At 25.3% G+C, this 24,049-nt stretch overlaps 1 protein-coding gene across 1 annotated transcript; it reads left to right on the top strand.

The window, feature by feature from the left end:
* The first annotated feature begins 353 nt into the window (after window positions 1–353).
* Window positions 354–19,630, top strand: LOC107444651 (organic solute transporter subunit alpha). Its single transcript, XM_016058862.4, has 8 exons — window positions 354–526; window positions 2,219–2,326; window positions 3,791–3,942; window positions 6,599–6,672; window positions 7,852–8,010; window positions 10,638–10,749; window positions 14,525–14,777; window positions 16,652–19,630. Exons 2-8 carry the CDS (start codon window positions 2,266–2,268, stop codon window positions 16,780–16,782), a joined length of 942 nt encoding a protein of 313 aa, XP_015914348.1. The 5' UTR covers window positions 354–526; window positions 2,219–2,265; the 3' UTR covers window positions 16,783–19,630.
* Window positions 19,631–24,049: the final 4,419 nt, after the last annotated feature.

Raw genomic sequence — 24,049 nt, 5'->3', positions numbered from 1 at the left:
AAATATCGTCTGCACTAACTAATTAGCATGTGTAAGGTCACCCCATAGAACTATTAAGTTTAAGTCCTAGTACTTGCGGCCTTTAGATCAAAAGTGATTCAGGGAGTTTCGCTTCTGTTTTCGCGCAAGAGCGCAAGCCTCTGGATTGGACCAATTAGATTACATTCGCTGACGCAAATGCGCTACTAAAATATATTGCAATTTCTAATGCTGAATGACGTTTTAAAAACATTTTTCTACAATCAAAAATGCTTTTTATTACTCGAAAATCAATATTTTTATTTCTAGATAATACTAAAAAGAAAAAAGTTTATCACACTTAAAATAAATTTAATAATCGATTAATCGAAATCATAGTATTTAATCTAGAGAAACCAGAACCGGATGTATGCGAAGTGTTGCGGCTGACAGAACAATTTTTTTTATTTTAAAAATGATGTTTACATACATAATTTGTCAATGAAAAGCAGAGTATGACTGGTTATTAAAGAAAATTTTTAGCACACAAGTTACATCGATCTACATGGTAAAAATTATTTACAATTTTTATTTGATAATTAATGTTTAGTTATTTTTCCTGATCTTGTGTTAAGTATGCCTTTATTTTAAAGGAAATTTAACTTTCTATTTGTTATTTCCTTTAATGTCAAAATTAAACTGTAATACTGCTTTTTACTTTCTGGTTTGAGTTAATACTGATTACTGTTTTGTACTAAATGTTTCAAACTTCAAGAAATACATTTAATACCGCACAAATAACACACTGTTTATTTTTCTCATTTATTACATTATGTATAAAGTTAATAAAAATTGTGCCGCTATTTCATCATGTAACAGTAAAATATTAATTATGATCAAATATTTTATTGCTTTTTATAGTTGTTGTATGTGTCTGTAGTTTCACTAGTTTTAATGAAGATAAGTATTTTTTGTAACCTATGGACTGTTATAAATCTGTTAAGTAAATAAAGCTATTTGCTTAGTTTTTTAATAAAAATTAAGCTTATCCACATTCCCTTCTTAAATTAAACTTATCCTCATTAATAATTATCTTCATAGTGTAACAAGTATGTACAGAAACAGGTATATAGTTTTTTGCTTAATCTTTCATTTGATTTAGTAATAATTATCATTGTAATACTCAGTAAACTTCAGTTTAATTAGTTAAATGTTGAGTTTTTATTGTTTAAATAATTAAATAGTTTAAGTCTGGCATCTTAGTTGTAATAGTTTATTTTTAAATTTATTGTAAGCTATGAATTAATACTATCTAAACTTAACTTCTTTTTAATTGTATTTCTGTACCATTATTGATGTGCATAATGCAAGTTTTGACTACAATAGGAAAAGATGGTTGAGAAAATTAATTGTAAAACACTTCCTGTTATAGTGAGAAAATACACTAAGCTGAAGATATTAATTGATTTTACTTTTTATGTTCTTTTATATATTGCGTTACAATCAACTAAAGAATAAGTAATAAATAGTTTTGACATAAATATTGAGTTTTTCTCTGAATTCTCTCCAATCTAAGCAATGCAATGTCTGTATTAATCAAAAAAAGATTTTTGGGCACTGATTTTTTTTTTCTTTTATTAATTTATATATACTAAAAAATAAATAGATGATAGGTTGAACCAATTTTTTAACATTAAACCAATTGTTTTTTAACTGGAATTTCTGGAAATCAAGGTTTTACTGTGCTTAGTGATTTTTTTTTTTTAGGAAACAAATTATACCATTAAATTATTTTTTTTTTCATTTTTTATAGATTTTAAAGATTAAGTGTTCTTTTTTTTATGTATTAATTTATTCAAACTAAATTTTACGTCATATACAAAGTAACATAGACTACATTTATTAATATTAATTGCTGAAGTTGTAATTGATCTTTTTTTTAACTTAAATTTCAACCTCTCTCTATACATAAAACATACATCTGCTATATGTTTACCATGTTTTCCTCATCAAACTTAGAAGATTAATTTTATTTTCACTTCATCGACATATTCTTTTAGAAAACTATGTAATGACCAATTCATAATCGCCAAAAAAATCTGTTCCATAAAAATATAGGATTGTCCTTTTTTCTCTATTTAATACAATAAAAAAAATACTTATTTGCAAACTCTCTTTTAGTAATATTATTATTACTAAAAGAAAATTATTTATTTATTTTATTTATGTTGAAAGAAATTATGAATAACATTTTATATAGATGGCCATAAGAAGCCTTCTAAGGATTCTTGAAAATGGGAGCTAATTATGAATTGTTCACGTCTGTTGGAGACTGAGTATCTTCCTACTATGGAAGAAGCAGTAGCTGGTAAATATTAAAACTTTTTATTTCAAATTTTTTAATATGTAATGGTAGAAATAGTTTTTTGTATTTTAAATTGTAATGTAAAGATCGAATGATGATGCAAAATTATATTAATAAACTTTGTTATAACTTACATCAATTGTAATTAGGTTTTTTAGTGTTTTAACAATTGGCAAAAATTTTGCATGAAGACCCTTATAGAAATAGATGTTGATTTTAGATAGATGCAGATTTTTGACTGTTAAGAATGGATAAAGCTGTCGCATTGAAAACCTAAACATTATATTTTTATAATCCCATAAACATAAAATTTCTTATTTTATGAAGTTTATTTGATAATTTAAAATATCAAACTGTTATTACTACTTTTTTTTAAATTTAAACAAAAGGGTTTATTTTTATCAAAAATTTGAATGTTAAATGAAAAAGTGAGCACAAAACAAAATTTCTCTTTGTTGTTGATTTGCTATTTATCCAAATTTGTATAAAAATTCCTATTTACAAGCACAGTATCTCCACTGAATAACATGGGAGATAACTGATTCTGGGGGATTAGGTGGCCACAAATTGAATTACAGTTGACAGTTAAAGGGTTAAACTAAAAAATCAATATTTTAAATATATATAAATAATAATTAATAATGACTAACAAGTGGGAACAGTTGTGATAATGTATAAGACAGCTGGATTTTAGTTTTATATTTGTTAAATACACAATAAATCTTTTTTAGAAATAGTTGTAATTTGAATAAATTTATAAACTTTGAAATTTATATTCTTTGTTATCGTTATTATATTAACTTATCTAAAACACTTAAAAAAAGTTTAATTGTACAATATTTTTTTACAAGTCATTATCATATGAATAAATTTTTTTTTTTTGCCCTTTTTTTTCAGTTTTTTAAAAAAATAATATTGTTAAATTGATGATTATTTCATCGATATTTATGTATTTTTTTTTAAACTCTGTAAAATTACAATACACTTTTAATCAGTGATTTGCCATGTTGTTAGACCTATTGTGGGAAATATTCAATAATTTATCAACTGTACATTCCAAAAAAAATTTCACTTAGCTAAGCTAGAGTTGTTTAATATTTAGTTGTTAAATATCTAATCATGAAGTAAAAAATGAAATATTTACTTAGTCTAAAGCATTTTATTACGTTGCGGAAAAAAACCTTATTTTCAAACTATCAATATTTTGACAAATTATACTCTTAGGCATGAGTTTCACAAAAAATTAGACACTGCATTCAACATTTTATTATGTGATGAACAGGACTAACTAACGACAATTCAGATAAACAATAAAATAAAAGCAATTCAGGCCTGAATTCAAGATTTTTAGAAAAACTCAAGTCAGAAGAACACATTATTTGTGCAACCGTTTTCTATAGCTGACAGTAATTTAGTGTTGCCAGAACCTAGAACTATATATTTTAATGTACTCTTTTTCTCATTTAGCTTTAGGAGAACTGAGTATAGGATTAGTGATATTAGGAGGGATTGTCACGACTGGAATGTATTGTATATACATTGAAGAACTTGTATTTCTATATCGTCACTGGCCAGTCAAGTTCTTTCTCTTAAAACTTGGATGTCTCAGCATATTTCCTGTAAGTAATAATTTTTTTTTTAAAATTTTTTTTGTAGTTAGGCTTGTAAGGCTGATTGTTTCTGCAGTGATGTGATTACTGCTTCTCATTGTTCTAAAACACATTAATGTATGAAATTTCTCAAAAGCAGTGCCAATTTAATTTCAATTATTTCAAGCTGTAATAGAAAATTAATATTATTAATAATAAAATTAGATATTATAAAATAAGATAATTATTAATTTAATATAGTGCACAGCCATTTTTTGGAAACGTCTGTTGAAAAAAGGATTTTAACTTTTGGCTACAAAGCGTAAAGTGTTAGAAATAGTGATTGCAAAACAATCATAGTTCTTACAAATCTAATAATGTTAACATTATATTTGAAGTAGGATCTTTTTCATGCACTTTCTTACAGAACATATGTCCTAGCCACTATGAAAATTGTATGATAATATTTGTTTCATTATGTTAATTTTTTTTATATTTATCTAATTTGAATTTCTCTATTTTGCAAAATATTCATAATTAAAAATGGTTTGGTTATGGTTTAACTGGAAATTATTTTTGATGACACTCACAGTGAATTGGTAATTAACATAAGTCTTTCTTGCAAAAAAAATTTTGATATAGTTCTGCTCATGGCCATCGCTCTTTGGGGATTCCCAATCAATTCAGTTTTTATTTATCATTTGATAATTACTAAATAATTCATTAGTATGACAAGAATAATGCAAATTTGAAGGAAAATCAAAGTATTACTTATAACAGAAGACAGGATACAAGGAAACATACTATCAAAGTTCATTAAAATATGTTGTAAAATTGCAATTTAATTACATATTCTTAATATTTATGTATTAATTTAACAACTAATTCTCTTCATACTGATAAATTTGTTTATAATCTGTTTATTTCACAATTATTATTCTAATTGATTATACTTCTCTAATTGACATAAATATTCTATTTTAACTTATTTGGTTCTCACTTTAGCATTTCAGCTATTAACTGCAGGTCTCTGTGTTTTAATGTTTCTATAATTTTTAAACTTGGTTTTATGTTTATAGAAATAGTTTTCTATAAGTAGATAAAACTTTTACTTTTGGTTAGAAATATTTTATTGTATACTTTTTTATTATATCTATATTACAAGTAAGATATTTGAGTCATTTGTAAAATGTTATTAATAAGTGATGTTTATGAATTAAGTTGCAGCTAGAGAAGCTGTTAAGAGGTGAATTTATTTGTAATGACTGAAGACTCTTTTTTTTTTTCTTGAAAACCATCATATTTTTCAAAATATTTTTTAATTTACATGTTATTGTGGAAAGAGGTATTATGAATTAGCATATTCAAGATAACCCCCTCTAACCATTAAAATTGCAACATCATAATCTGATCATTTGAACAAAAATTAAGGTGCCCTGTTTGTTTATTTTGCAAACTACATGTATATTGGAAATTCTATGTATGATGGAGACATATAAAAAACCTTTTTTTAAAAAAAAATATCTTCATGCAGTCTAAAAAAACTTTAAAAACTCATGTCAACATCAAGATTTTTTATTTATTTATTTATTTTGGTCTTGTAAATCAGTGTTCCCCAAGCCCCGGTCCACGGACCGGTACCGGTCCGTGGATCAAATGATACCGGGCCGCCCATTTCATTGAAAATAAATATAAGATCCTAGGTTTATACCCCAAATTAAAAATATATGTGTTCCATTAAAATTTTATTTATTTAAAAAAAGGGGCCCCGAAGGTAGTGACATAAATTTTTTAATGTTTTAAAAAGTAAAAAGAAAAATACCGAATTAGTATTCACCGAATTCTTTCAATGAGTTTTAATAAAAAAAAACAATCCTCATAACTGTAAATATCATAAATAAAACACGAAAGCGAGGCGCGAAATTTACATGGGAACTAGTGAAGAACAGTAACAGCAACCAAAACAAAGCAACGGAATAAACTGGACATAAGCAACACACTTCGTGTGTCATTGTCTCCGATTACCCCCAAATGGAACCGTTTCATTGCAAAAAACAAGCTCAGGGTTCTCATAGTTTTAACATTCTCGTAAGTTAAAATGCTAAATCACTTTATATTTATTTTTTTATGTAACTGTATTTTATTTTGAAGGCATGTTTAAATACAATTAAATTAAAATAAATAAATCAAAATAATTTAAAATATGAATTTTATCTTTATTTGCGAAAGTAAGTGTAATAATCTTAAAAAAAATTGAGATATATTTCTTTAGAAAAATGTGGATTTCTTCCAATTTATGTTGGCTGAACTTAATTTTTTCTTTCTTACATTATGATTTTTCTTCTTTTAAAAAAATTTAAATAATGGTAATGTATTGTTACAAAGTTTCAAAAATAGTTTTTTACGAAAAATTTGTACATGAAATTTGACATTTAGGATACAAAAATTTCATTAAATTATTGAGGAAAAAAAAAGTATTGTATCAAATTTTGAGCTTTAGAAAAATATTTGAAGTTGAAGCTGATTCTTTAGCCATTATCTTAAAATTGCATCAAGTAATTTCTAAATTGATTAGCAGAAGTTTGACTGTAGTTCTTAATTTCATTTAGTGTAAGAAAAATTTTAAAAGTTTTCAGAAATCTTTTATGGTCAATTTACTATGCATTGATAATTTTGAATTTTCTAGATTGTGGGCTCCTGCTTCTTCCTAAATCTTTTGGTACCTCGTGCAACTGAGTACACAACAAACACAGTTATCTTGTAAGTTTTTAATACCTTCTTATTTATTAATTTTTATTTGCATCATTAAAAAATATCGTAAGATTTTGATGCTATTGAATTTGTGTAAGTGTAAGTTTGACAAATTTCTTCGGATCTTTTGGTTTGCTATGTAAAATAATCTGCCTTAATTTGTGATATGTGTGGATAAATTGAATGTATAAAATTTAAGCATAGTTCTACCACATTAGAGCATATAAAAGTTCTTTTGAAATTTTCTTTCCGATAATTTTATTTTGAATTTACTTTTTGTTCCACTCTTTATTTGGTGATTTATTTTTGTTTGCATATTATTATTTGAAATCATAAATAATGAAAAAATATTGTAATAATGCTTAAAATTTTTAATTTTAGGATTATATAGTACTTAAGGTTATTAAAGAAACATCAGAGTCAAAGTTCACTAATAAATATCTTTTTGAGTCTTTTGTGCACTTACTCTCATAATAATAATTAACTTCATTTTAAGCTCAAAAACCCAACTTTTATTTTCAAAGAGCTTTTGAAATTATTTTTAATATATTGTTTTTTGATGGAACATTTGTGCTACTTCACTTAACCTGCATTTCTGCTAATCAGTAATTTCTTCTTTTTTTACTTATTAATGCATAGTATATACTACTGTAATTTAGGCGTTTATGATTTAAAACATTAAAGTTTGGTATGCGAGGTGCATCTAATGGGGCTCCCTATCCAGTGTTTTTTTTTCTTTTTTCTTTTAATTCTTGAGCTTGAAAAGCATGATCAATGATAATTTAAAGAATTAACAATGCAGGTGAAAAACAGTTTGCATGAATGTAATAAAAGCGCACCAGATGCTTTCCCTTTCAACCAAAAGAATTTGTTGCCAAGTTCCCTTATCGCAATCTCCCCCGAATAGTTTCTTACAAGGATCGACTGAATTACAATTCTCCCTCCCTCTGTATATTTCTGTGTTATTTTACTTCTGAAGTTTGGAAAGTTGGCAAAATCTACTTTGAAAAAAAGTGAAAAATAGTTAATTTTTGAAGAAAAAAAACTTTGTAATTTAGATGAATTTAGATGTCTGAACTTTTTACTAAATTTAATGCAAGCTTTAGGTTTCACACTCTAAGTCTAATTTTTTAAAGTAATTTTCTCTATGTTTACGTCACACGTTTGAGATATTAATTTGATTTTAAGGTGTCTGCCCGCTCCATTAGTGCTGTTTTTCTGGGTGGTTATTGGTTATGCATCGAAAGAAAGGAATTTATTAGAGCGTCTAGAAGACAAATTGATACCACTTCGAGGTCCACCCTGTTGTTGGTTTTGTTGGTGCTGTCCTAAAATGCCATTTTCAAAGTAAGTTTTACAATTGATTCATGGATTTAATTATGCAAAGTGTTTAAATTTTATTTCATTTTCCATTATTTATTCATATTTTTTATTTTGGATTAGAATCATTTAACTGTGTAACTTCATTTGCATATTTTCTTTTTTTTTAAAAAGAAAAAGGTCTATAATTACACTAATTGTGAAATAAAACCGTTATAATGCTTCCCCAAATAGTTAAGTACCAAAAAAAGTTAAACTTTTCTCCGTATTTTTCTCCCTTTCTTTATTATTTTGTTTTTCTTCCTCCCCTTTCAGTGTTAATTTTCTGTTTTTCAATTTGGATTTTAATATTCCTCCAAAATCTTAAACTCCAAAGTTTAAATATTTCTGAGTATAGTTAAAAATATGCTAATATTATATATGATTTCTAAACATATTTATTTAAGGCTTTTATATGGTAATAACAGGGTGCGTAGCGTTTTTAAAAATTGCTTAAAGGTGCTTATTTTCGTTTTTGTTTTTAAAAGCCCTTAAAGGTGCTTTTTTCATTGGGTGTTTTTAAAAAGTGCTTAATTTTCCCTTTTTCAAAATCAGATTTTTTCTTTACCATGTTGATTTTTGCTACGAATTATACAAAAAGACACACTTCACATTGTTCTATTCAACGTTTTCACAATTAATTCAACTCCAATCTATTTCGGCGTATTGTCAGTCTGTAGTGTATGAAAACACCATTCGTTTTACATGATTCAAAATTTCGTGATTTTTGACAATTGTCAAAAGCAATGCCAAACGTTTTTTTTTTTTTTTTTTTTTGACATGACTGTGAAAACAAGATAAAGCAGTCAATTGTCAAAAACTTTCCAACCCTGCTTAATTATGATATTTTTTTAAAGTGCTTAAAAATATTTTTTGAGGGCTTGAAAGGTGCTTATTTTTTGTTGAATAATTTGGCTACGCACCCTGAATAATATTTACCTTAGCAACATTAAAATAAAATGATCTAGTGCTTTTTGCCTGTTGTGTTAGACTCTTTATGCCAATTGTACTACAAATTTGCTGATCGAATTAAAGTGCTAGTTGTGATAATTGACCAACATGAGTAACTACAGTTAGCTAAAATAACATTCAAAACAAAACATCTTTCCCTCTCAAAAAGTTTAAATTTAGATTTATGTTAACCAGATTTCAAATCTCTTGTACTTTGTTTAAATTATTGGGAAATACAATCTAAATATTTTTAAATACTTTATTTCAAATTTAATAATACAATTTAGTTTATATCAATAATATATTAAGCAAGGGACCCATAATAAAAGTTAAGAATTTTGAATTTTACAGCTCTGCTAAAAATAATCATTACAAGCTTTTTAAATTTATCATGTTTTTTAATTTTATGGTTGTGATTTCTTTAGTTTTCCTATGCAGAATATTTATAAATATGGATACCACTGCCTTCCAGAGATTAGCTTAAGTTATGGGGTATCATCTACTTAATAAAAACTAAAGCATGTGCATTTAACCCTTGGAGTCCTAAAAATGTTGAGCCCTGAGTAAAAGATCTGCTTGTTTCACCTTGTTGAAAGGTTTAAGTTACTATGTTGCTGGCCGAGTGCAAGTACATGTGATTAAAATAAAAGACTACATACAAGATTCACTTCTTGTAAAGAACTAGCATTTTATTTAAATTTCAAAGGGATCAATAGAAAGGTGAATGTTTAACATTCATATTACTTATATACAATGAAAATTATAATTTTTAGAACGAAAACAATTATAGGCAAATCAAAATAGAGAGTGATTAATTACCATTTCTTTGATGACCATCGTACACCATATACTTTAAGTTCTTTCCCTTTCAAATTAAGCACGCTTTTTATGTTTTAATTTTTTTTGTTTAAACATAACTCCTTAAATTTCATCTCTCTACTTCTAAATAAACTTCATCCTCTCAATTCTGTCTCTACTGTTCCGCAATCCTTTTTTCACTAAGCTTCAAAAACTTATCCCTTGAAAGTTAAAATCCTATAATTTTAGGTTAAGAATAAAGGCATAATCAAAACTAAAATATTTTATCACATCCTGAATTTAAAGGGGAACACTAATGGTCCACCCTTACATTTAGACTCAGCTGGTCAAAAGTGATCTGAAACTCCTTAATTGGGACTTTTTATATTCTGAGAAAATGGACAGGAAACATAAAAAGGGGTCGATAAATGGTTCCCCCAATCCTAAATACCAAAAATAGCATAAGACCAGAAATATTTTAACTTCAACACTCTATCTTAGTTATAAGATAATTCAATTAAATAAATAGTTAAATTATATAAGTTTAAGAAGCATTTAAAGTTTACGATACAATTAAAGATATCATAACAAAGTTTAAAGCAAGCGTTAGCCTAAATATTCAGTACAACATTATCTTTCTGTCTCATTTTAAATTTAATATATTATATACATATACTAATTATAATTTAGCATATAATTTTATATAAAATAATTTATAACTGGAATTTAAAATTTGTGAAAATAATTTGAATTGAGATGTTTGTAACTAGATTAAAAAATTTATTTTAATCAAAGAGCTATGTTTATTTATCCTAATGAATTTATTTTAATCAAAGAGATGTGTTTATTTTTCTTTCTTTTTCTAGGCAGCGGTTCAAAGTAGTTAAAGTCTGTATATACCAATTTTTTTTAACGCCAGTTATTCTGTATGTTATTGCAACAGTCTGTTCAAAATATGGAGTCTTTAAAGAATTAAAAGTAAGTATTTTTATTTAATCCTAGCAACAACTTATCTTCATTAAGTCACAAAATGTATCTCATTTTTGTTTATCACACTTTTATTGAGATTCCATCTTTTTCTTGAATGAGAAAGAAAGTTCTGTTTTGTCAAGAAATTTTGACAAGAAGGAAGAATTTCCTTTTTGCGTTCTTGTTTTTTTACTTTAATTGATTATTGTAATATTTGCATGTGTTTCTTATATAAATGTTCATTCTGCTTCAAAGAATTTAATATTTAACCCTTTCGCACCTAATGGGACACGTATGTCCCAAGCAAATTTCAAAAAAATCTTTTGGGACAGAAACACTTCTCTGTCTAATGAAAGACTTTCCCACCAGTTCTGACAATATTTTTGAAGGTATTTCACAGAAAATAGATGGCACTACCATACATAATGGTGCCTTACTCATAGTTTATGCTACCAAAATAGTTCTGTTGTAAAAAAAAAAATATATATATATTTTTTCCTTGACTCAAGAATGCATTCGAAGAGTTTGGTTGTAATAAAAAGATTTCGAGAATGACAATTGTCGTAATTTTCACTTTTGTTATTTTCACAATGCATGAAAGTGTCTTATGCCTACATATATATTATGGGGTTTTCTCTCAAAACATTGTTAAAAATGCTCTCTTGAAACATTTAGAAATGTGGTTTATCATTAAATTGCCATAAGCCTATTATTTCAATAGAGGTGTCTAAGCTGGCATCACTTCACTTACCTGTCCTCTTGAAATCCATCAGTTATCACGCAATTACTGGTACAACCAATAGGAATACATTTCCATTGGGATAGTCATAGGAATCATCCAATAGAAATAGTGCAAATCGAAATTAATTGAATGATAATGGAACACTGATCTAATTCTGTCTCTGTCTTGAACATCTCTGTTGGAGAACTGGATAAAGGGACACTCCAAGTAACACATTAAAGAGGTTCAACATGTTATATGCAGATTTGCATTAGATTAAAAAATAATTGCTGTTTACTACTAATAAAACAGTTTAACAACTTTGAACTGAATTTGTAATTTACAAAATTCTAAGATAACTTATTCAAAGATAGAAAAATATGCAAATTGGGAAGAAGTTGGATGTAAAATGAATGTTTCATTTAATTCATATTTATAGCTAATTAAAATTTTAAAACTGAATTCCTAAACAAGTTTACTTAGTGTCAATTTTTATTCAAAATATCTTACCCTATCTGTTGTATTTAGATTAGAAAATTTGTTACATAAGTAATTCAGGTTGAAATTGAAACTATTTCTAGCTATATCTCTGACATAACATTTCATGAACTATGTGATTCATGTAAAACTATATGCAGCTAACATATACAATAAAAAATATTATTACAAATTTCAAATATATACTAAAAATAAATTTTCCCACTATTACTAAGAAATCACGCCAAAAAAAACCATTTAACTAGTTTTTATTTGGAAAAAATTAAATAAGAATTAAATAATTAAATAAGAATTTAAGAAGCAAATTTGCAGATAAAGTTGCTATGGTCACAATGGAAATGGTTAGATTTAAAGTTTATCCTAATTGAATCAAGAACTAAATCTGTGACCACGAAATAAAACCTTTTGGAATCTTTTCATTAAGTAACATTTCATTTTGATTTATAATTCTCTTTATTGTCAAGAAACAAAAATGATTGCAAAACAATTCTCTTCTCACTCCCTTAAACTCTCCAATCCCCCTGAAATAGGAGTTCCCCCACTCAATATAGTCAATAATATGATTGTGAAAATATTTGCCAAATAGAAAAGAAGATTTGGCCAGCCCACCATTTAAACACATCTGCAAAAGCAAAGATATAAAATATTTTTTATTGAACACTCTCTCTGAATCATAGCAGTAAAAATAAGGAAATATAACTAAAATTTAGTAATATTATACCCTCTCCTTTGAAAAGTAAAATGTAAACACAAAGGGAAGTCTCTTTCTCTTCTTAGAAGTGTTTGAAATAAAATAAAATTCATAACATTCATACCATAAAATTTTGAAATGAGGAATTGAAGGATTATCCAATAAATTACTTAAATACAAAATGTTAAGCAGTATATTCATTCTGTTTTTGTCGCAAGATTATTGAAACTCTCCTTTAAAATTATTTGATTAAATAAGTCTTGAACATGGTTCTAAGTTCCAATTAAAGATTGGAATGAGGAAATTTTAACTAATTGATACTGGTTACTTTTTAATGCAGCAATGCGATAACATTTTTCTATATATTGTTAAACTATTGAGATTTGTTCAGTGTTCATTTATACTGGAAACCGTTAAAATTTTGTTTGAAAGAAAGTAAGCATGAAATTAAAAATGATATATTCTACTATTTTACCATAAAATTTTCCTTTATTAGACTCAAATTGAATTTAGTTTATTGTTTGCCCCTTTTAAAAGTTGTCTGATATATGCATAGTGTACCAAAAATTGTTTTGATTTTTTTGAAGAATGTTATATGATTTTTCTTTTGACTTCACTACAAGGCCTGTATTAATTTAAGTTGTAAGAGTTTAGTAATAGTTATTGATTTAGTGCTATTTTAACTTGCTTTTTTTAATTTTTTATGTGCACTTGTCTGTTTTCATTTATTCTTTTAGTATATTCATATATTCTTTTAGTATACACCTATTCATGTATTTATTTAGTGCATATTTTATTTTATTATATTTTTCTATCAATATGTTTTTTAACCCTTGGTAGTCACGAAATGATTGTTCCAAAGGCTTCTTCTTTCCTCTTCTGATAAAATTAAATTTAACCATTATGGATATATTTTTAGTGTATTTTCTAGTTTATAAACATCAGTATGTCTGAAAAATTCTCTAAATTCTAAAAGCTTGATCTTGATGGGAGTACTTAATAAACCCTATGAGACACAATTTTTTTTATTATTATTATTATTTTTTACTTAAAAATCATGAACGTAGTATTAACAATAACAGAATTTTTGTTTCATGAACATTTTATAAGAATGTGTTTAACTTAATAAATGTGTACATGTAACTATACATGTTGGAAATTATTGTTTGCATATCAAGTGTGTCTCAAAACTCACTCAAGACTTGAATGTTACACCACTTGCGTGATAAAATATTGCCAGCAAAAAAAAAAAGTCTTGACAGTCTGATTTATTAAAAATAAAACACTACACTAAAGGACAATGCATTCTTATTGTTGAGCAAGTTTTGAGAAATATTGAATATATTAATTTAATTTCATACTTTCATGATCATAATTGACGTCCAAGATCACAGGATTAAACACCAGCAAATCTTTTTTTTTTAGATGTCCAAATTAATACTAACAAGCCCACAACAGCTCTTGTTTTGAAGGAAAAAATTGAGTACATATTCATGAAAATTCAGACTTATTTATGCAAAACAGTCATTGAAAATTCAGGCAAATGACACATTTTTATATTTCAAAGGACTCAATAAGCATGTGTGCCAGCTAATGCTTTTTACCCACCACTATACTGTTCTATACATACTCTATTCGGTATAACTTATGAGCCAATAAAAAAAAATTACAATCTTTAATAAGAATGTGCATTTTAAAATCATAACTACTACTTTGTGAATTTTAAGACACCCTATGCATGCATGTATTCAGCAAAATTTAATCAAATTTAAAAATTTTTAAGTTTCAATATAAAGTTCTATTTATTCCACTATCTCAAATATTACACTTTAAAATAACACTAGTCATTCTAAATTATGTTTTTCTAATTTCAGTTTGTGCCAGATAATGCAGCGCCATATCTCATGGGTCTGAACTTTGTGTCATTTTTTATTGGAACGTACGGATTGGTGATTTTCATGAAGACCACTTCTAAGCTTCTCTCTGGTTTTCACATTCACGGCAAGTTTGTCTCCTTACAGATGCAGTTCATTCTAGTACGCTTCCATTTTTTCTCTTTCGACACTCTAGGCAGGCTGGGATACTTTCCTTGTCACCCACCGGTTTCATCTTTAATGACTGCTCTGTGTAAGTTGCATTTTTTATCAAAGTTGTTTATTGCTTCTGTTCATTATCAAAAGTTGTTCATTGTTTTTGTTCCTTATCAAAAGTTGTTTATTGTGTTATGTATGGCATTATACTATCATATGGTGAGACAAATTCACACGTGTCATTTAGATTAACAGAGTACTGCTGTAAAATTTAGAAATTAACAAAGATAAAATTAATAAAAATACTATTGTGAGACAGATTCTCACATTTTGTTTAGATTAACAGAGTATTGCTGTAAAGTTTAGAAATTAACAAAGATAAAATTAATTAAAATACTACTTTGAGACAAATTCTCATGTTTCATTTAGATTAACAGGGTACTGGCGTAAAATTTGGAAATTAGTAATGATAAAATTAATCAAAATAAAACAGTGAGACAAATTTACATACTTCCTTTAGATTACCAGGACACTGCTGTAAAATGAAACTAGCAAGACTAATATTAATCAAAATATAACATTGAAATAAATTCTCATGCTTCATTTAGATTAACAAGATACTACTGGAAAATGTAAAAATCAGTGAAGATAAAATTGACCAAAATACTTCTGTCTGAAACAAGCTCTTCTACATTTAATAATATCTTTTTTGTATAAAAGGCCTTTTGCAATAACAACTAAATAAATTTTTTAAGACTAATTTAGCTATTTTTTTCAAAATTATAATTAATTAGTTTTGATATTTGAAAAAATTTTAATAACTTAAATTCTAGTCTCATTTCCTACAAGTTTTAGGTAAGTCAAAATACTTCAGTTTAAAGCTGACTATTCTTTCTTGAAAACTTTTTTTCTTTGTGCATAAATTTTTGTGAAATAAAACTGTATTTATTTTATAAGGTAATTTAGCTTTTGTTACAGTTATTATTAAAGAATTTTTTAACTTAAATTATTGCTCCCACTCTCTGCAAGACAGATTAGAATTGATGTTTGTAAATCGGTGCATTTTACTTTTATAAATTAGTATAGATAAGTCAAAATACTTGTGAAGCAAACTATTATTTTTTAAATGATATTTTTCTATGTATAAAATATTTTGTACTATAAAAAAATAAATATAAAATTTAATGTAGCTGCAATATTATATAACAATTAGTGATAAATTCTGATAATGGAATTTTTTCATAATTTAAATTAGTGACCACAACTTTTGTGAGTTTTAAATACCAAAGTTTAACTACATATTGTATTTACTTTTGCTGCATTTTGCATTTAAAAATTAACATAGATTAAACTAAATACTATATTAAAAGCAAACTATTCTCGTTTTAACTATGTATTTTTATGTATAAAATGTTTATACAATAAAACTATATATATTTTATAAATAATATGGCTCTTTTTATTATTATTTTTAATGAATTTTTAGCTTAGAGTATTGCTCCACCCCTCTACAAGTTTATCAAAATTGGACTGTAATTTGCTGGTTTTTGAAAGTTATTATAGAGCAGTTGGTAAATGCATTTTGCATTTAAAAATTATCATTGATAGAACAAAATATTTCAGTATAAGACAAACTATTGTTTTTGTAAATGTTTTTATGCATAGAATATTTTGTGAAATAAAGCTACATCAATTTTGATTGTTCCAATGAAATATTAATGTTTTAATATAATTATTATTACATGTAATTTATCATGATAGCCAAAAATTTTTTCGCCCTCCTTTCAAATTTAGATATTAAGCTATTCCTTAATTTGTATTTAATTTCATATTTGTTTGTTTTTTTCAACAAAAGTCTGTTTTCTAATTTTTTTTAATCATGTGTTAGAATAAAAATCTATAGAGACATGACACTTTTCATTAAAACGTTATTCACTACTAACTAATTTGTTTAATATAATTTTATTTTAGATATTAGAAGTGCCTTGCTTCTGGGAGAAGGCTTCATTCTGTCAGTGGTTGGTAGATTTTTCTTTCTACATGCTCCTCCACCACATTTCTTAACCGTCGACTCAACGCACCCCATTAATTCCAATACATGAAACATGTATAAACTTAAAAATGAAATAATTTGTACATACATTTGCATTACGTACATAAACAAATTAGTGATTTTATTTATCTGCAAGGTATAAGAAATTGTTATGATAGTTTTTATTTTTAACTATTACATTAATATGTTAATTATGTTATATTAATTTTTTTCACCCTTTATTTTTTTACTTAGGATATTTGGTTGTGAATGCATGTTTTTATACTTACTTAGTTTTTATTTTTTAGCATATATATTCCCTTAGTTTGAAGTTGACTTCTAAAGAAAGTTTTTATCAAGATATTAGCTTATTTTTACCAGTATATGCTTATACTAGTATTATTATTAAAGTATTAGCATTAGTATTAAGAGCCTCTTAAAAGTACTTTTTATAATTATGTTTTAAGATTAACTTTTTTTCATAATTTCCTCTGTGATTTATGATTATACGTTTATCAGTATTATTTTTAATTATAAACCATTAAATTAAATGATATCTGCATCATGCTGATGAAGTATTAAAACTTTTTTAAATACTTTAATTGTAACGAATTAAGATATTTTCTATGTTTTATCTATTGGTAGTTTCTTAAATATTATTTACTAAATAATTAATTTTTATTTTACCAATTATCTTGAATTTTTATATTGTTAATTTAAATAAATCCTGTTATTATCAATACTTATAAGCTTATAAGTATATTTACAAATTTTATTCTGTAACTTTTTTATTATAAATTATATTGTTTTGTCAATATTTTGATTATATTAAAATTTTAAACTGTAAATTTTTAAAACATAAATTACATTAAATTTTGTTACGCAGATATTTAAGATTTTTATTTAAACTTTTAATACTCATTATTTATAACTGTGATTTTTTTTCATGACATTCCATAATGTGATTTAGTTAATATTATATCAAATTCTGTTATATGTCAAAAGAAGTCTGTACCTTGCAGTATTTTATACACCTCAATATGTACAATATTATAGGCAAATCAATTTTTGCTGTCAGTTAGTTTTTTACATTTTTTTTTTTGTTTCATGAGCTATAGTTTTAGTAATGATTTTTAAGAAATTTATAAAAATCATTGAAAGCTCTTAGGTGATATATGCTTGTTGTTGTGAGTATAAAAAATCTTTACAAACTATCAGTAATTTTTTTTAAAGTTTTAAAAGCTGTTATATGTTTTACTGCATTTGCTCATTTCAATATTTTTGCATTTCTTTTCAATTATCACTTTTTGCCAAATCCTCTTTTGATAACTGCATATAAAGACAAATTTATAAGAGCTCAATGAATAAAAAAATAATCAATTCATTTTGACAACTGGTTTAAATCAATAGAAAGTGGACTTCAGAATTTTTACAATTTGGTGATTGGTCAGTTCAATGATATATGCAATAATAGCGTGGCTTTTAGAAATAGTATAAAAAATCATCTTAAAACTTTTGTTAATTTTTATATTCACCAAATAGTAGTCATTTGAAGTCCAATAACAACCATGCTGTGTTCATTTCATTATTATGTTGTCATACATTACTGTTATTTATTGTATATTATGTAAATATTTGCTTAGATTTACAATAGAGGATTTATGCTATATAGACCAAAAAAAGAAACAGAATAACAGCTGTCTTAACAGTGTAGCACTGTAAAATTATTGTACTTGCTTTTTTTCATAGCTTTTTTATTAATTAATAATAGCGCCTGTTTTTATACCTCAATAATCCTTTGCACCATTAATAAGTATGCAAATTAGACTTAGACACATAATCATAATTATCAACTATGCATTGAGTCATGTGTTTCACTACATTGAAAACATTATTTAGAGTGAAGGCTTGGTAGAATTCTCGATCAAATAAACACATAATACCTCAAAATGGTATGACATAAGAACTCTGTGTTTTGTCTTCAAAATACAGTCTTCTTTGTATTAGTGCTAAATCATATTCTTAGCCTTATTAATTTATTTGTTATATTTATAAAGTACTTTTTAATGATAGAAGCCAAGCTTTAAATAGAAGCATTGTGTCTAGAAAATAATCTAATTTAATAGTATTAGTATCTATTTAAATCAGCATTTCCTGAGGTTGCTTTAAGGGCAGAATAAAGTATGTTAACATTATTTTTATCTTATTATGATATTATCCAAGAAACATTAAAAAAACTTATAATAAGTTTGATTTAATGAAATATCAATATTTTATGGAAAAAAAATTAAAAGAAAACTTTGCAAATAATTCCATTTTACAAAAGTTCAATATATGATTTCAAATTATCTTCAAATTGCTATTCTGCAAGTGATAGATAGAATTATATAGTATTGCATTTTGATATCTAATTTTGAACTTTTTTGATATATTTTAATCAAAAGCATGCAAAAGTTTAAATTAAACCCTTCAAGTTTGATTCTTTTTTCAAGTAATTTCTTTTATGGTTCATAATAAAAGCAACAACCATCTCCATTTTTTTTATAACCAGCGCTAGACAGCCAATTCAATTTTGGGTTTATGACCCCAAATGTTCAACTCCATATCCTTGTAATTTTGAACCCGATCCAGAAGACTCCTGGATCAAACATTGGGACAAACTAACCTGCATTTGAGTTACATGGAGTATAAAACCACAAAAACATTTCACAGATAGCCCAACGGAAAGGGGATAGTAACCCATGGTCTGCCACTGAGGATATTTTATGTCAGCACTGTCATCGGTGCAAGCCAGGAGCAGAATTCGTATCAACCAGCCAACTCTGGAATTCAAACCTGGGGGTTCTTATTGGGAGACAAACGCTCTATCCTCACAACTGTACAATTTCCATTGCAATATTTTTTAGAATTTTTTTTTTTTGAAATGTATTTCAAAATATTATAGCAAAAAGTTATAATTAAAAAAAAATAATTGGGCAGTTTATAAACAATGCATAGTTTAAAACTTATTTTTCACTATATTTTATTCCTATATGTATTATCTACCTAAAGAATGCTTATCTTGATAATGATATATTTGAGAAAATGCTGTTTTAAATGCCAGTTTTTAAGAAACTAGAGGAGATGCCATTTTTATCTTGTCACAAATAAAAATCAAATAGGTGCTGAAATTGTAAAAATGTATACATATGCATTAGTTTTTAATTTCTCATCTATTAATGCTTTGTTGTGCATAGCATCCTTATAGAGCTATATTTCTATTTTCTATTTAAACCCAATGGAAATGCTACAATTATACATTATTGGGATTACATCATATTTTTCTCTATGTTAGTATTGTTTCTGATAGTTCTATTTAATTTTATAATAATCTTTTTAATTAATTTTTTTTATTTTATTTTTGCTGTGTATTTTCTGTTTTTATATATATATATATATATATATATATAAACTATGATCTAGTATTATTTTGAGCGTTAATTTTATTGCAGTATTAATATTTGATTTTAATTGTATTTTTTACCAATTTCAAACATTGTATTTAAAAAAACATTTTATTCAAAAAGTTCTGGAAACTCTTGTTTATGACTAGGTTTTACTAAATAAATAATTCATATTTTAAATTAAAAGCCCTAGATTTTATAAAATAATTTTTATAAGATATTTAACTAATATGTTTTATCCTTTTTACTTTAAAAGTTCAAATATTCTTTTATATTTTTAATTCCATTGTGAAGTGGTGTTTTATTTTTTAGCATTTAATTTTCTTGTTTAATGAAATTACTGCCGAACTGTATATTCATAAATTATAATAAATTGTTTAGCAGTAAAAATGAGATTTTAAATAGTTCTGGTAAATCAGTAGTAAAATTGAACTTTAGTGCAGATTTTAACTATAAATTTAATAATTGAGTCCAATAAAACGTTCTTTGATCAGAAACTCTAAGCATTTTTAATTACAGTAATTATTTTTTTATAAATTAATTTTTCTCATTTAAAAAACTCAAACTTATTCAAGCCACACTACTTAACTATTTATTTTAATCATTTCAAAATTTGTAACTTAATTTACTTTACTTAACTATTTATTTTATGTACTTTTTTTCTCACCTGCTACTTGATAACCATACTGTTTTTTACGCTTGTTTATCTATTGGTTCTTTTTCATTTTGAAAACTCAAAGTTGCATTTACAATATACTAATTTTTTGATTTAAGAAATTTTTGTTTCAAAAGAAATATTTAGATCATAAATAATCGGCAAAATTGGTAAATTTTTATACTGGTCAGTTGTAGCATTTTTAACAGTGGTCACTCTTTCAAAAATTAAATGTTTTAAACAATTAAAAAAATTTATAACAACATAAAGCATTTCTCAACAATGTTCATTTTTAAAATGAAAACTTTAAAGAAACAAACATGTAATAAAGTAATTTTCAGAATGTTATAAATTATTCATAATGCTATATTAACAAAAATAATAAAAGCACATGGGGCACATTCCCCCCCCCCCAAAAAAAAAGTAGATCTGTCAGGGGGCTACAGGCAGACAATATTTTTATCCTCATTTGTTATATTTTGTTGCCTTGTGACCAGTGTTGACCTTTAATTTTGACCAATAGCTATAAAATTGATCTGACTATTGATTGGTTCTATTTAATTTTTTACTTGAAATAAAACTGACTAAGTGAAAGCCGTTTCACAATGGATGTTTTTTTAATTGCATTTTCAGTGAAGTATTGCATTTTTTTTTTCACCTTTTGTTTTGTTTGTTGTTATTATTTCCTTCTGTTCTTGTTATTCCAATTTACAGAATTCTGCCAAGCTCAATGTTCGTTTTAAACCCTTACTAGTGTATTTTGACAATCAGGATGAATAGGGGATGATTAACGCTTTTAGGACAGCCAATTTTAACTTACCATTTCAAATCTGGAAATGTATGGTTATTATAGAGATCCATGATTTTGAATAGTCCTAGAGGCATTTTAGGTACAAATATTGTTGTTGTTAAAACCACTGGAGAAAGTATTTTGGTTATATGATCATGTGCTGTTTGGTGCTAATTGGGTTATATTTTTGAAAGAAATGGTGGACATCTGTTACTTTCTTTTTAGCCCTAAATGTCATGAAATTGATCAATGTTTTCGAGTGCTGTGATTTATTGTTTTTTATTTATTTAGTTTTGATTAAATAAATTAATTCAGATATATAGCTTTGATTAAATAAATTAAGATATAAACAGAAGAAAGTATCGAGTTAGATTGATTTAATCCAGATTTACCACCATGTAATGATATAGTGTTGTAAATATGTACCAATTTTTTTTTCTTTTCCTTTTTTTTTCATGCAAACCAATGTTAGATTTTTTTCTTGGAAATCCTTCCTACTTTTGAAATGTGAAATTCTTATGCAAAAACAGTACATTCCATAAATCTATTAGATCTTAAAACATAAACTAATTTTTTTTTTGTTGAAAAAAAAGAAGAAAAAATTAAATGTTGTAGGTTAAGTAAAATATTTACTTCTGTTAATTGAGTACTACTAAAAGCATGCTGAAACTTATAAATAAACTTAAACCTTTAACTTGAGGTAGTTGCATATGTATGTGAAGTTTACTGTGATGTGATTTTTACAAAAATTAAGTTTAAATAAGTTTTTAATTTATTTATATTATTTTGTAGAAAATTGTTATTTAATTTAGGTAGGGAGTTTTATTAGAATTGTTTTGATTAGAAAGTGGATTTGTGAAAATATCTGCTTATTTACTAAATGTGTACATAAATTATGTCATTAGCCAATGTTGAAAAAGGAACCAAAATGAAGTTATCAGTAAACATGCCATATGAGAGTGCTAATTATATTTTTCGGAATTTAACTTAATATATTCTTATGTGGATTTTTTAAAACACTGCTTTTCCTTAATTTTTTAAGCTTTTAATAACATTTTAGTTATCTTGCATTTCTTTTTGTATATTGCATTTATTTGTTAATCTGCATTTATTACATTATTAGAATTACTAATTAAACAAAATAATTTTTATTAAATTTTGAATTAAAAACTCTAGTTGGATTTTAATTAATATATTACTCAACAATACTACAAATATGTATGAATTCTGTTTTACTAAAAAAAATTTTAAATTTTTTGCTTTGAAGTTTTTTATTTATTTTTTAATAATTGTAACACATTTTCTTTCTAAAATATATAATTAGTTATTATGAATTCATTTTGGAAAAAAATATCAGGGGATATGTATAATTCTTAATAATTAAGAATTAATTAAGAAATGTTAGTTTCAAATATTAAATGCTTGAGAGATTTTTAGAGAGAAGATTGCAAAACATATTATTTTACTCATTTCAACTATTTATTAAATGAAATAAATTTTATAAGTGTTTGTTGTTTATTTCCTATTCTCTGTTTACTGCTTAAAAGAAATAGCATTTCTTTATGATGTGAATATCTAATTATTGTACAGTATAATAACACCACATTTTCAGCATATTAGTTATTGAAAATTTTAATACCACAGATTCATTGTATTAAGCACTGAAAAATCTAAGTCATATTGTCTTATCTCAATTTAATTGTCGTATTAAATTAGACTGGATATTAACTACATCACTTTTTAGGAATCCTAAACAATATTAAACTTGCATGTTACATTCTATGATAACTTTAACTTCTTCTGTCTAGTAGGTCACAGGTGTGGACCTATTTTATTTAATTTTTTTTAGCTATTGATATGTAAACTGAGTGCAGATTGATGCCTTGATTATTTATTTATTATATGAGTGAATTCTGAGTCTGTTTACTCATCATTTGATTCTATTTAAAAAGAAGCACAAGGCTCAAAAGAATTGACTGAAATAATTTTTTTATTTATTTAAAATTATATTTTATTTTTTAATTTAAATATAGTTTTAAAATTTAACTAAAAAATGAAAAGCAGATGTAAATTTAAAAATTAAAGCATAAATTAAATATTTTTAAAAAAATATTTATCAATTAAAAATGTATGATTTTAACAAATTTTTAAATTTTGAGTCTTTCAATTTTTTTCTTAATAATCACATTTTAAAGAGAAGTAAAAACTTTAAAAACCAATTTGCAGTATGTTACGTAAAATTTGGAAAATTAGTTAATTAAAAATTATTAATATAACATATATTTTTGTCAAAGGAAAACCTGTTTTAGTGTCATATTGATTTGTATTTTTTAAATACATAAAACTATTTTTTTCCTACATATAGATAATGTGTTACAAATGAAAAGTTTAAAAATTTACTTAATTAAATTATTAAAAAAAATTTTTTTTTTCTTTATCAAAGTACTAA

This window comes from Parasteatoda tepidariorum, chromosome 10 (genome assembly GCF_982258835.1).
Source record: "Parasteatoda tepidariorum strain Cologne lab strain chromosome 10, Ptep-v5.0, whole genome shotgun sequence".
Taxonomy (NCBI): Eukaryota; Metazoa; Arthropoda; class Arachnida; order Araneae; family Theridiidae; genus Parasteatoda; species Parasteatoda tepidariorum.
The sequence above is the reverse complement of the archived record's forward strand: the minus strand, read 5'-3'. Positions and strand labels throughout refer to the sequence as shown.